This window comes from Maylandia zebra, linkage group LG4 (genome assembly GCF_041146795.1).
Source record: "Maylandia zebra isolate NMK-2024a linkage group LG4, Mzebra_GT3a, whole genome shotgun sequence".
In the NCBI taxonomy this organism is placed as follows: Eukaryota; Metazoa; Chordata; class Actinopteri; order Cichliformes; family Cichlidae; genus Maylandia; species Maylandia zebra.
In genome coordinates, this window is record NC_135170.1 from 18032712 (window position 1) to 18044559 (window position 11848).

The window sequence follows — 11848 nt, forward strand, 5'->3', positions numbered from 1 at the left end:
AATAATTACTTAAAACCTGCAACCTCCACTGTTCATAAAGGATATGCCTGCCACTGGAATAACTGTCTGGGTACAAACAGCAAAAATAAGACAGTGGAAGGGCACTGGGGAGGGGGTTGTACTGAAAAACAATGTTGAACACTAGAGGGCACATAATGACAAGTTCCTCACCTCTGCCAGTATCCAAAGAAACGACAAAAAGGTTTTCAACAGGTAGTTCAACAGTGACCGTGCAATCATTTTTGTTGCAGTTTATTCTGGTGCTTGAAAACCTGAACATCATTTGACTGTCGACCTCCTTATCTGTGACATTTCATTACTGTGATAGTATAGCTTACACTATATTAGAGAGCTGACAAAACATTCTAGTATACTTACTTCCAAATAACTAACACACATAAAAAAATATTAAACACACTAAGAAAAATCACAAATTGACAATGCAAATATATTTTGCTGTATGTATTTATATGTAGTGTTGCAACAAAATGTTAACTTGTTTTGTGTCTCTTTCTTTAACTGCATGTCAGATACACAAACAGGCAAATTCAACCTGACCTAAATACCCATCCACTCTGCCTACACAGCATAAAAATCTCTCATTCGTATCAGCATTTACAGTTGAAATCCACACCAGGTTATGACCATGGCCATTGTACAGAGTCTGCTCCTTTTGACTCTCATCTCAGGTGAGTGAAGTCTGTTAGGAAGAGACAAGATAGGAAGAGAATATTTGGATCTCAGCTCCTTCCCATCATATAAACTCTCTATTTCTTTCAGCTGCTTGCTGTCAGTCTCTCACCTCGTCAGAGCCAGTGGTCAGCAGACCAGGACAATCAGTCACTCTGTCCTGTAGAGTTCAAGGAATCGCTCTGTCTTGGTTGCACTGGATTCGTCAAAAACCTGGGAAAGGACTAGAATGGATCGGACGCATTGATGATGGGACTGGCACAATATTTGCCCAAAGTCTTCAAGGCCAGTTTTCCATCACCAAAGACACTTCCCAAAATCGTGTGAATTTAGTGGTGAACAGCCTCAAACAGGAAGACTCTGCAGTTTGTTACTGTGCACGATAGCCACAGTGAAATAAGAGACTGAAAGGCCATGCAAAAACTGTGTGTGTGAGGATCACCGAACCATTTCAGCCTAGTGAGTTAAATACTGATGGAGTTATCCATGAAACAAATGAGTAAAAATACAATTGTCTAATGGTGTGGTCATTAAATCGTATAGAACTAGCTGGACTTGTAAGACATCACCTTTGTGACTGCTGAGGTTGTATATGAAACGTAACAGTCCTAAATTTAAGCCCCTAGATAGAAACATTAAACCGTAAAAAAAAAAATCCCAAATTTGTTCACTTGCAGCTGCCAAACTGTTTTGAAAGAAGTAAGTTACCTTGTGCCTTCAGCTCATTTCACTCACAGCCAGTTGCAGGAAATTTGATCAGTGAAGACAGTGAAACTGCATAAATTTAGCACAAAAGGAAAATATTAATTCCAACTCTCATTTGATATAAAATCTTGAAAAATAATAAGAAAAAAATAAATACATATAAAGCTTGTTTTATAAATGAACTCACGAAGTTCAGAGAATTGGTGTGGGTAGCTAAAGCCATAAGCTCCAATAAGCTAAAGGCAGAGTGGGTTGTCTACATTTCTGGTCCGAGTGGAAGCGATACATATTATTCCACATTTTTCACCATTTCCAGAGACAACACTCAGGATCAGGAGCATCTGCATATTAACAGCTTGGAAAAAGATTCTTTCATTTATTATTGTTCTTTGTTCTATTGGACATGTCTCAAATTTTTAAATCACCAGACCCTACAAATATTAAGCTTTTACTTTAATACGACATTTACAATCAACAAAACCACACTCTTAGTAAGTAGGTCTAACCTCTTATCAACAGGTTTCATTTAAATGCATTTTAATGTGTTACTTGTTTTTGGACACTTTAAGGAGGAGTTCATGCAAATATTGATCTGCCAATCTTTAATTAGTTCACAACAAAGTGAAGACGAGTAAATGAGACAGACAACAACTTTTCAATATGTTTTTATCTACATCTATAATGCTTCAATGCTATCAGTGATTCCTGGTAACTACCACAGCTCTGCATTCATGCAGTCAGACGCTCACTGAGTCTGAACCAGTGATAAAACACCCTGGAGATTCTCACAAACTGACTTGTACATATGCAGGAATATCAGATAGTGATGCTGCTACACTCTAAAAAATGTTTTGTTGGCTCAACTTAAAAAAATTGAGGTAACAATTTCCACTCAGCTTTTTAAGTTACAAATTTTGCATATTATTAAGTAAATCCAGCAAGTAATTTTTAGGTTTGGCTAACTCAACTGGTTCAACAAACCAACATGATTTACTTTGACCTGTAAAAGCATAATTAAGTTTAAGCAACCTAATATTAATTTAGAATTTCTGGTAATATTGAGTTGACAAATTACATTAGTTGAGTTAATCTAACTTACTTTTTTACATATATCCTACTCACAATTATCCATGCAAACATAGCCATTTAAATTATTCCAGCTGATGAAACAGTTTATTGCATAACATTTTCGAAGTAATACACTTCTGTGTCATACAACATAAATCAAACATTACAGCAGCCCTTTAATTATAAATGAGTGGGCAAAAACAATAATATATTTCAGTACAATTCCTCCGCAAACAACCTCAGTAACAAAAGAAAATGTAGCATGTTTATTACTTGGACAAGGTGTGTTGAATCAGAAGCTAAAACATACCAATTCACTTCGTTTTTCTTCATCCACAATGGTGTCTACAACTTCTGATTAACTGAACACACCAGCCAATCAACAGTGTTTAGTTATTAATAGAAACAAGCAGAGCAGTGGGGCCTGATGACCGACTTTGAGAACCACTAAGTTTGTACTTAAGAGACATTACCCGTGGGCTGGCTTTAAGCCCATCAAGTTCCAGAAACACCTTCTGGAATACCTCTAGAGTGTTCTTTACTTGTTTGGGGTAGCTCAGATTGAGAGCGTATATAAGTCCCATCATTAAGGCACATGCTCTGGGCACATCAAGGTCTTCCAGGACAGCTGTTCCTTCAATCACAATTTTAGCGACGGCTGGAAGAGACACTGCTGCACGTCTGGTGACTACGATCTTTACCACTTCTTCTGAGAACTGTTCTTCACCATCCTGGCAAGTAGGTTAAAAAGAAACATGTCAGTATTTTATATGCTATTTAAAAATATAACACAAAACAATGTGAGATTTACCTACCAGCTGTTCTCTGAAGAGATCCTCTTCTTTCTCTTTCAAATACACCACCAGGCAACGGATTGCGACCTCTCTTCTTGTTTCCACCGAACTCTGGAGAATAAAAAAGTTTACTAGGCCAAAAGTCAAACACATTACATTCATAGGACTAGCGTTTTGCTAATTATTGATTTAATTTTTGTTTTTAACAAATAAACAATTAAATTTTTATAACTTGAATTTAATCTGTTACATACTGCCCTGCTTTCAATGCACCCTTTGCTAGCAGTAGGTTAAGGTGAGTGAAAGTAAATGTAACCTAGATTTGGAGACTATTTCAAACAGTTTTTGTTGAGCTCTAACGGTGTGTTCACACCGAACTCGATGGACGCGAATAAAACGCCCCAAACGCCCCTAATTTGACGCGTGTACATTCGCGTCTCAACGCGTGTCCAAGAAAAATCCATCGCGCGTCAAAATATGATATTTTGACGCGCGTGAACCGGAAATGTGGGAGGAATGTGGGAGGGAGTTGTGCCAGACCTGGTTTTGCAAGATGGCAGCTGTCGAGCTAGCGCTTGAAGAGAGAGTCTCCCTTCTCTATGTACTGTGGAGAGCAGAGCAGCAGCGTAAAAGACGTCCTCGCCGTACCTGGATCCATCAGGTCCTCCAGAGGCATGAGCAGTTTGGTGAGTTTCACCACTTGCTCCAGGAGCTGCGCCTGGATGACGGCCGATTCCAGCGCTATCACCGTCGGCCAGTTTGAGGACCTGCTTTCCCTCGTCGGTCCCAGCATCGCCCGCCTAGACACCAACTACAGACGCTCAATCCCACCTGCAGAGCGCCTGTCCGTCTGCCTGAGGTTAGTAAAAGTATTTAATACGGTAGTCCTTTATTGATATCTGTGCTAATATGCTAATCCATCCAGTTATACACTGCTAACATGGATGTGCTATGCTAACAGTGAATGCTGTCGGTGTTTACTGAAAGCAAACTGTGGTACAGAGACGACTCTTTATAATATTTCTAGTGATACTCAGAAGCTCTCATCAAGTCCCGATTTAATTCGATTTATGCTGTTATCAGTGTTTGAATGATAGCATGGCTGTGGTGTCACATCAATGTATGCGCTCGGTGTTTGCTGATATCAAACTGTAGCATTAGGACCACTGAGTTAACCTTTGTAGTGATACTCACTCCTTTTTATTTAGACCTGGTTTAATTCTGGGATAGTTGAATATTTGTATATAATCCCTGCAGCTGTCAGACTCTATAGCAGGGGTCACAGCCTTTATTAAAACAGAGTTAGATAAAACTGAACAGTTTGGTTCATCTTTAGTTACATGGTTCTATCTTGATAAGCTGTCTTATCACAGATTAATTTTTCAAAAATATTAATGATTTAAGCAAGGAAAGGGCTACATGTCAACACACAACTCTTTATTTCTATTAATGTCTTACTTCATTCCTACCTGATTGACATGTTTAGGAATTATGAGTGATTGGCTCACTGTAGTTGTGAAAGTTGCTACCAATCAAATTATGATATGTTAAAGTTAAAATAAAACACAACTGTTTTAGATATTATCTAATATACATTTTGTAATTATCCTTATAATTACAAAATGTTTTATGTAAGATTTAAGTTTTGTGATTTATATCTGACATCACAAAAGTATTTTGGAATTTGAATAATGTATTTTGTAACTGCAGTACACATAATACTGATTTTGAACAATTTTGTCCAGGTTCCTTGTCACCGGGGACTCCTTCAGGACCATCGTGTTCAGTTTCAGAGTCGGTGTGTCCACGGTGAGCCAGATCACCCCCCAGGCAGCGACGTCCATCTGGGACTGTCTAGTGGACGACTTCATGGCTGTGCCTTCACCTGGAGACTGGCGGTCCATCACAGAGGGATTCCAGGAGCGCTGGAACTTCCCTCTGTGCTGTGCAGCTCTGGATGGGAAGCACATCCAGACAAAGGCACCCCATATATCATATAGGAGACACACACATTGATATACACTAAATATTCATTTCATTTCTTTTTTGTGGTGCCCAAATTGATGCACCTGCTTGATTTTGTTTAAACAATTATTGCACACTTTCTGTAAATCCAGTAAACTTCTTTTCACTTCTCAAATATCACTGTGTGTGTCTCCTGTATGATATATTTAACTGACATTTTTTATTGTAACAACCAACGATTTATACAGGAAAATAATGTCTATTAACAAGGTTGCCCAAACTTCTGCATCCCACTGTATCAGTATATTTTGTCATTAGTATAATATGAAATAAATTCTACATGTGTCAAGTTGTGTGCCAACATTTGCTGTGTAGTAGAACTGAGACAGTCATTATAAACATTTATTTGAAATAATATTAAAAGTCTCAAACAGAAAAACATTAAACATAAATATATAAAATATAAGAATTTACAGAGAGACAGGAATAAAAAGGACCCAGCTGCTCTCCAGAGCAGGAACAAGGCTGAGGAGGAAATGCTCCATTGGAGACTGGTGTGGCCTCTTCAGGGACTCCAGGATGGCCAGCTCCACCGCCGATGGACCGTCCTGGGACCCGTCCCTCATCTGCCTCGGAGCCGTCCTCCTCTGTGGGCCTGTAAAACAGCACAAAACACAAAGAAATGAGAAGGCTGCTACTAGATTTTAATTTCAACATTGAAAAAAAAAACAAAAACAATAACAGGATATAATCAGATTGGTTGTAGATATTTAGTAAAGGTGATCACAAGGGAATCCCACCGACTAAAAAGGTGTCAGTGCTTGCTGTACATATCTGTGGGTGCAGCAGCAGGAGCTCAGGGACTGGGGATGCTCTGCTGCAGAATCAGTTCGTTCTATCAATACAGTATTAAATGTTAACAGGTTGGATATAATAATCGTAGAGTAGACAGTGGTCCCTCATTTATTGCAGCAGGGGTTCTCAGAATAACTAGCCCCTGGTCACAGTTCTCACAATTGATTCTCAAAGTGCAAACCTTTGTAGATTGCAAAACGTAAAAGTATTATTATGCCGCGGTTTGTCTTCATCTGCCCGCCACTTTCGTGCGCCTTTTTCCCTCACGGTGCAGGTGTCTATTTCCGAATGAGGCTCATAGTTATGGGTGTTTTTGTGCTGTTTTTTCTATTGGACGCGATGGTTATCAAAACCAAACGTGATAAATTTGGCAAGCGCAGGAGATTTGTCAATCAGGCTGCAGAATGCAATGCTGTACTGTGCAATAAAAAATCAGCGAAAAAGCAAAGCAGTGACGGATGAACAGCGGGACCACTGTGTGCTGTTTATTAATAAACAATAAAATATATTCCTAAATGACAACATGCATAAAAGCAGAACGGTATTTGTACGTCAGTGGGAAAATAGCGGTGGCTTGCTAGCTTTTGTGCGGCTTCCCGGGTCAGTGAAAACTTTCAAAAGAGAAATGAATGAACTTACCAGGTTGCCCGATCTCTTCACATATCTTCCTCCAAGCTCGGTCCTTTTTATTCCTGTCTCGGTACTGAAAGCAGCTGGTGTTGTACAGCTCCGAGTTGTTTGCTACCGCATTGATTAGCCTTCCCCTCCATTGAAGTATGAAAGGCTTTGGCTGGATCTGCCCCTTTGACCTAGGTAACAGCCACGTCACCAGGCTCCTGATTGGTTGTCGCGGCGCGATTTGACGCTGGAGTTCAGATTTTTCCAACTCGAGCGGTAGACGCGAAACGCGCGTATGCACAAAGTGCAACACAAAAACTCACGCGCGTGGTTTTATTCGCGCGTCAAACGCGCCAGACGCGCTACACTGACGCGCGTTTCACGCGTTTTGGCGTTTTGGCGACGCAAATCTGCTTCCGAATTTTCGCGGGACCCGCAATCGCGCGTCATCGCGCCTTTCCATTGACTTTACATGTAAACCTGACGCTCTATTCGCGTCCATCGCGTTCGGTGTGAACACACCGTAAGGACTATAAAAGACTACAAAGGCTTACCAAGGCTTTTGAGTTAAGTTATTTTAAGTATAAAACCTTCTCTAAAACACCACAATGAAACACTGAAAAGATGAATCCAAAAACTAAATAAATAAATAAATCTACAGACTGTAATTTAAAATTGGAAAAATTGTGTCATATCCAAATGTGTGAGAGAATTTTCTTTTTAATTATTTGAAGACCACTGTTGACATGCTACAATCCCACACTTCACATTATGCTTACAATTACAGAAGGTAACGAAAGCAAGTCTTGTGTGCACACACACAATTTTGTTTTTTTCTTGCTAGGTCAACTAACTTTAACCTCAGGCATATTTCACATTTGAGCTTAAAATATCAATACATTTGATAGAAATACTTTTACTCACACTCTGTCAGTAATTAGTTACCTCACCCAAGACCGTCGAAACACAAATTTACTCTGACACCATGGTAGATAAAAATGCAGGCAGCTGCTGACTGGTTAATTTGAACATATACAGGTTCAAATTGAACATGCTGTGCTGTCTGCAAGGTCTATCAGCTAACCAAATGCACCCTGACAAGTGACAAATTTTAAGTATAAGTGGAAAAATTGACAATTGCGAGGAACGTTTGCAAGCTAAAAGAAAGCTAGCTAACAACTTTAACTTTAGCAACTTTACTATGCTAAACTATGATTAAAACCATCAAATTTAAAGTGTACAAATATAACTTGTAATTAATCTATTTTGAAATTCAATGCTTAGTTAACTCACCGAACACAGTCTAGGGGAAACACACCTCTACTCCCACAAAGTGATAAGAATGCAGACAACTGCTACGCCTGTGATGATACGAACATATGCTACGGGGTTACCCTCTGCTGTATGCATGGTCTCATACACACCTATGGCTAACCAAAGTAACGACCGGAGTGACAGATTTAATTGACAGATTTCATTAATAACAGGAAAAAATACAAACACTCTTTTATACTTTTATAGAGTAACAACTAGCATAACACAGAGTGTCAATTCACATCATGTAGCTGCCATTGTCAGACTAAACTTAAGCAGTAAATTCCTGTAACTAGTACATATTTATAAAAGACTATAAAACAAGAAACTTACCAGGTAGTGGTGCCAACCTCTGTTTTTTTCCGTTCCGTCTTTTTTTATGGCAGTTGTAATTATTTTTTCGTTATGGTCCAGTTATGGGCAGGTCAAACACGAAGGATGTTCAAGCTCACTTTTACATGTTACACAAACTTAATATTTTGTGTTGTTGATTGATGACAAAAGTATTTTGTTCAATATACTCAAACATTTAAGTTAAGGAGGTGTTTATTAATTTCTGTGTTGCACTGACTTATAACATTGATTAGTCAACTCACTGAAACGTGTACATGTAGACAACTTACTTTTTTAAGTAGAAAAATGCTTTTTTGTTAAGTTCTACCTACAAACACCATGAATATTTTTTAGAGTGTATCAGCTGGATCAGACAGGCTGGAGGAAAAGGGCTGCAGTGGGTTGCTTACATTTCTGCTCCGGGTGGGAGCACTAAAAGCTATTCCACATCTGCCCAGAATCGCTTCACCATTTCTAGAGACAATAATGTGGATCAAGTGTATCTGTACATGAGCAGCTTGACAACTGAAGATTCTGCCATTTATTATTGTGCTCTTGTGTTAGCTCTGATACTACTGCAGGCTGCTGGATCCTGAGGAGGTTTCGCTGGATTCACATGTTCAATTGTTTGGATGTCAAATTCTGTTTGTCTTTCAAGTGCTTGTGGTCAGGTTTTCACCGATTGTCAATAGAAAATTGTACTTAGTAGTCAGTATAATCTTTTAATGATATAAGTTTGCAAATGGTAGAATACTGCATGTTGACCTTTTGATGACTTAGGCTGTTGTTCACTACAAGACTTTGTGTGCATTCCAGAGTGTTCTGGCATTCACACCCACATCCTGGGAACATGGGAGAGGTTGTATCTTCTCCTATTGTTTCATGGTAGGATAAACGTAGCTATGCCAGTTTTAGTCTAAGTGCCTTTTGTTTAGATGAACTGCTGGACTTCCAGACCAGCAGGTTTAGGGAAGTCTTTATGGGGTCACACTCTGACCCCCCCCCCCCCCCCCCCCCCCCCCCCCCACACACACACACACACACACACACACGTATACACATCCACATTCCAATGTAAAGAACAAACGCACCTACTGATGTATAAAATAAAGACCAGGGCAGTGGCAGAGCGCCAGCCTCGGAGCCCTCACTCCCATGCGAGTGTTCTGTGCTGCCCTTGCATGCAAGTAAAACTGTGTGTTTCTCCTCTCTGATTCTCAGCTGAAGAAGTGTCTTAGAATACATCTCTTGACACACCTCATCATAGCCAATGGTCAATTTTACTCCCACCTAATTAAAACAGTAAATAAACAGGGACATGGTTATTTTCTGGTGGTTTTATGTCACCTCACAGCAAGAAACCATGGGTTCAAATTTACTGGTCAGCTGGGGCATCTCTGCATGGACTGTGTCTGGTGTTCAAACACATGTGTCATGGTCCCTGTGTCTCCCCGGCTGGCTTGAACAGGCTAGAGGTATTTGTTGTTGTTTTTTCTCCCTCAGTCTCTCTCTCTTCTGTCTCGCTCGCCTGGGTGGAGCTCACTGTTGGCTCCACTCTTGGCTTATTATTGGCTATATTATTGGCTTATTATTCCTGCCTCTCCCGGCCACCATGTAAGACAGTGGCTCACTATTTATCAATCAATATTGATTGATAAATACTTCAAATAGAAAATGTATTTCATAAAAAAGCTTCTGGATAAGATAAAGGATTAACTATTGGATTAGCTATCTCATTTCTGAAATCCCACAGTAATGCAAGTTATCCACACTCTTTGTGGAGTGGTTAGACAGACACATGATGGCTGCCTGGCTTTTTTTTTTTGCACTGCTAAGAGATGTGTGTGCTTAAACAAAGTCCTTTCAGCCTCTGTATTTACACTCTGTCACTGGTATGTGGAGAATGAAGGGACTCTGTGATTAAATTGAGATCTGAACATCCAAGTGTGGGCCTGTGGTGTGACCACCAGTTGAAGGCTTTATGCTCATGTCTAGTTTTCAAATGAGCTCAATAAAGGGCTCACCTGCCTTTCTGCATTACTACTCACCAAGCCCTAACAACACACCCATCACACTGTTAACTTACAGAAAGCTAACATTTCTGGTGGTTGCTGCCATTGTTTCAAGATGTGCTAAATCTCAAACCTTAACAGAGTCTGAAGCAGCTGTTAAAAGATCTGGAGAGTCCCACAGACTCACCTGTGCAACATCTGGATTTGACTTCCACAGACTCATGTGTGAAACTGGATCAGAGAGACTAAAGGATTCAAGCAGATTGCTTATGAAGTCACAGACCTCAACAGTCCCACAGGCTCATCCATACAACATCTGGATTTAATATGTAACTTTTACTCCCAGTTAGTCCAGAACAGATTCACTATCACCAGAGATGATTCTACCAGTAAAGTTTATCTGCAGATGAACACAGCAGTTTTAACTGTGCCAAAACCACTGAGTTTTCAATGGGACATGAATTCATGAAAAAGCAACAACAACAAAAAAAAAACCAAAAAAAAAAAAACACAACAAAATATTCAAATATTGAATTGAATTCATCTATGTCTCTGTTCTAACACTATTCATGCTTACCAATTGAGGGCCAAGTTAACCCCTCCTCACTTTGAGTCAATGCAAAACTCAGATGTCTTTCATGTCTACTTATCTGTCAGCAGAGAGGATGACAAAGAGCAGTGCACTAACAGTTTAACAGTATGGACTTCAGGGCAGGACTGCTGCTTTTAACGTTGTTTGTGGCAGGTGAAGATTTTTCTCTTATGAATAAAAAAATGTTTTGTTTTTGTTTTTTTTGTCTTACTATCTTATTGCAAATGACTTTTTTTCTTTTTTTGATCTTCTAGGTGTTGATAGTCAGACTATAACACAGTCTGAACCGGTGGCTATAAGACCTGGAGAATCCCACAGGCTGACCTGTACAGGCTCCAACATTGACTTCAGCAGCTACTATATGGCCTGGGTCAGACAGGCTCCTGAGAAAGGACTGGAGTGGGTTGCCAGTATCAGATATGACAGTGCTTACATCTATTATTCTCAGTCAGTTCAGGGCAGGTTCACCATCTCCAGAGACAACAGCAAAGAGCAGCTGTATCTGCAGATGAACAGCCTGAAGACTGAAGACTCTGCTGTTTATTACTGTGCTCGAGAACCACAGTGAGTGGAGCCGATTGACCAGCTGTACAAAATCCAGCATAACATAAGTTTGTTAAAAATATGACTAAAGTTATTCTCACATATAATGGCAGACATTGTTGGTACAACAGTTTTGTTGTCATAATCACTAACAGAAATAACCACAGGAGTTCAGGGTATACTATAATTCTGTAAAGATTATCATAGTAATAGCAGTAATGATAGTGTATTTTAGTATTATTTTGAGATTTTGTTTTGATGTTATATTTGCCAACTCCTCTACTGCAGACAGGATAGAGAGAAAAGTATCCAGTGTTGTTATGTTAAATTATACAATGCTCACACAGAGCTCGGCTCCT

The 11848-nt window shown here is 39.6% G+C and overlaps 1 protein-coding gene, 1 long non-coding RNA gene and 1 gene segment (V, D, J or C); 2 read left to right on the forward strand and 1 right to left on the reverse strand.

Moving 5' to 3' along the window:
* Positions 1–2930: 2930 nt before the first annotated feature.
* On the reverse strand, positions 2931–8086 carry LOC143418355 (uncharacterized). Its single transcript, XR_013098318.1, has 3 exons — positions 7989–8086; positions 3279–3368; positions 2931–3194 (listed from the first exon to the last, which is right to left on the reverse strand). It is a non-coding gene; the product is annotated as an uncharacterized LOC143418355 (long non-coding RNA).
* Positions 3842–5546, forward strand: LOC143418353 (uncharacterized). Its single transcript, XM_076883091.1, has 2 exons — positions 3842–4116; positions 5003–5546. Exons 1-2 carry the CDS (start codon positions 3857–3859, stop codon positions 5271–5273), a joined length of 531 nt encoding a protein of 176 aa, XP_076739206.1. The 5' UTR covers positions 3842–3856; the 3' UTR covers positions 5274–5546.
* Positions 8087–11053: 2967 nt separating the features above from the next.
* LOC143418456 (Ig heavy chain V region 6.96-like) lies at positions 11054–11514 on the forward strand. The segment is given in 2 exon segments: positions 11054–11099; positions 11201–11514. Coding segments are annotated over 2 exon segments (360 nt in total).
* The last annotated feature ends 334 nt before the right edge of the window (positions 11515–11848 follow it).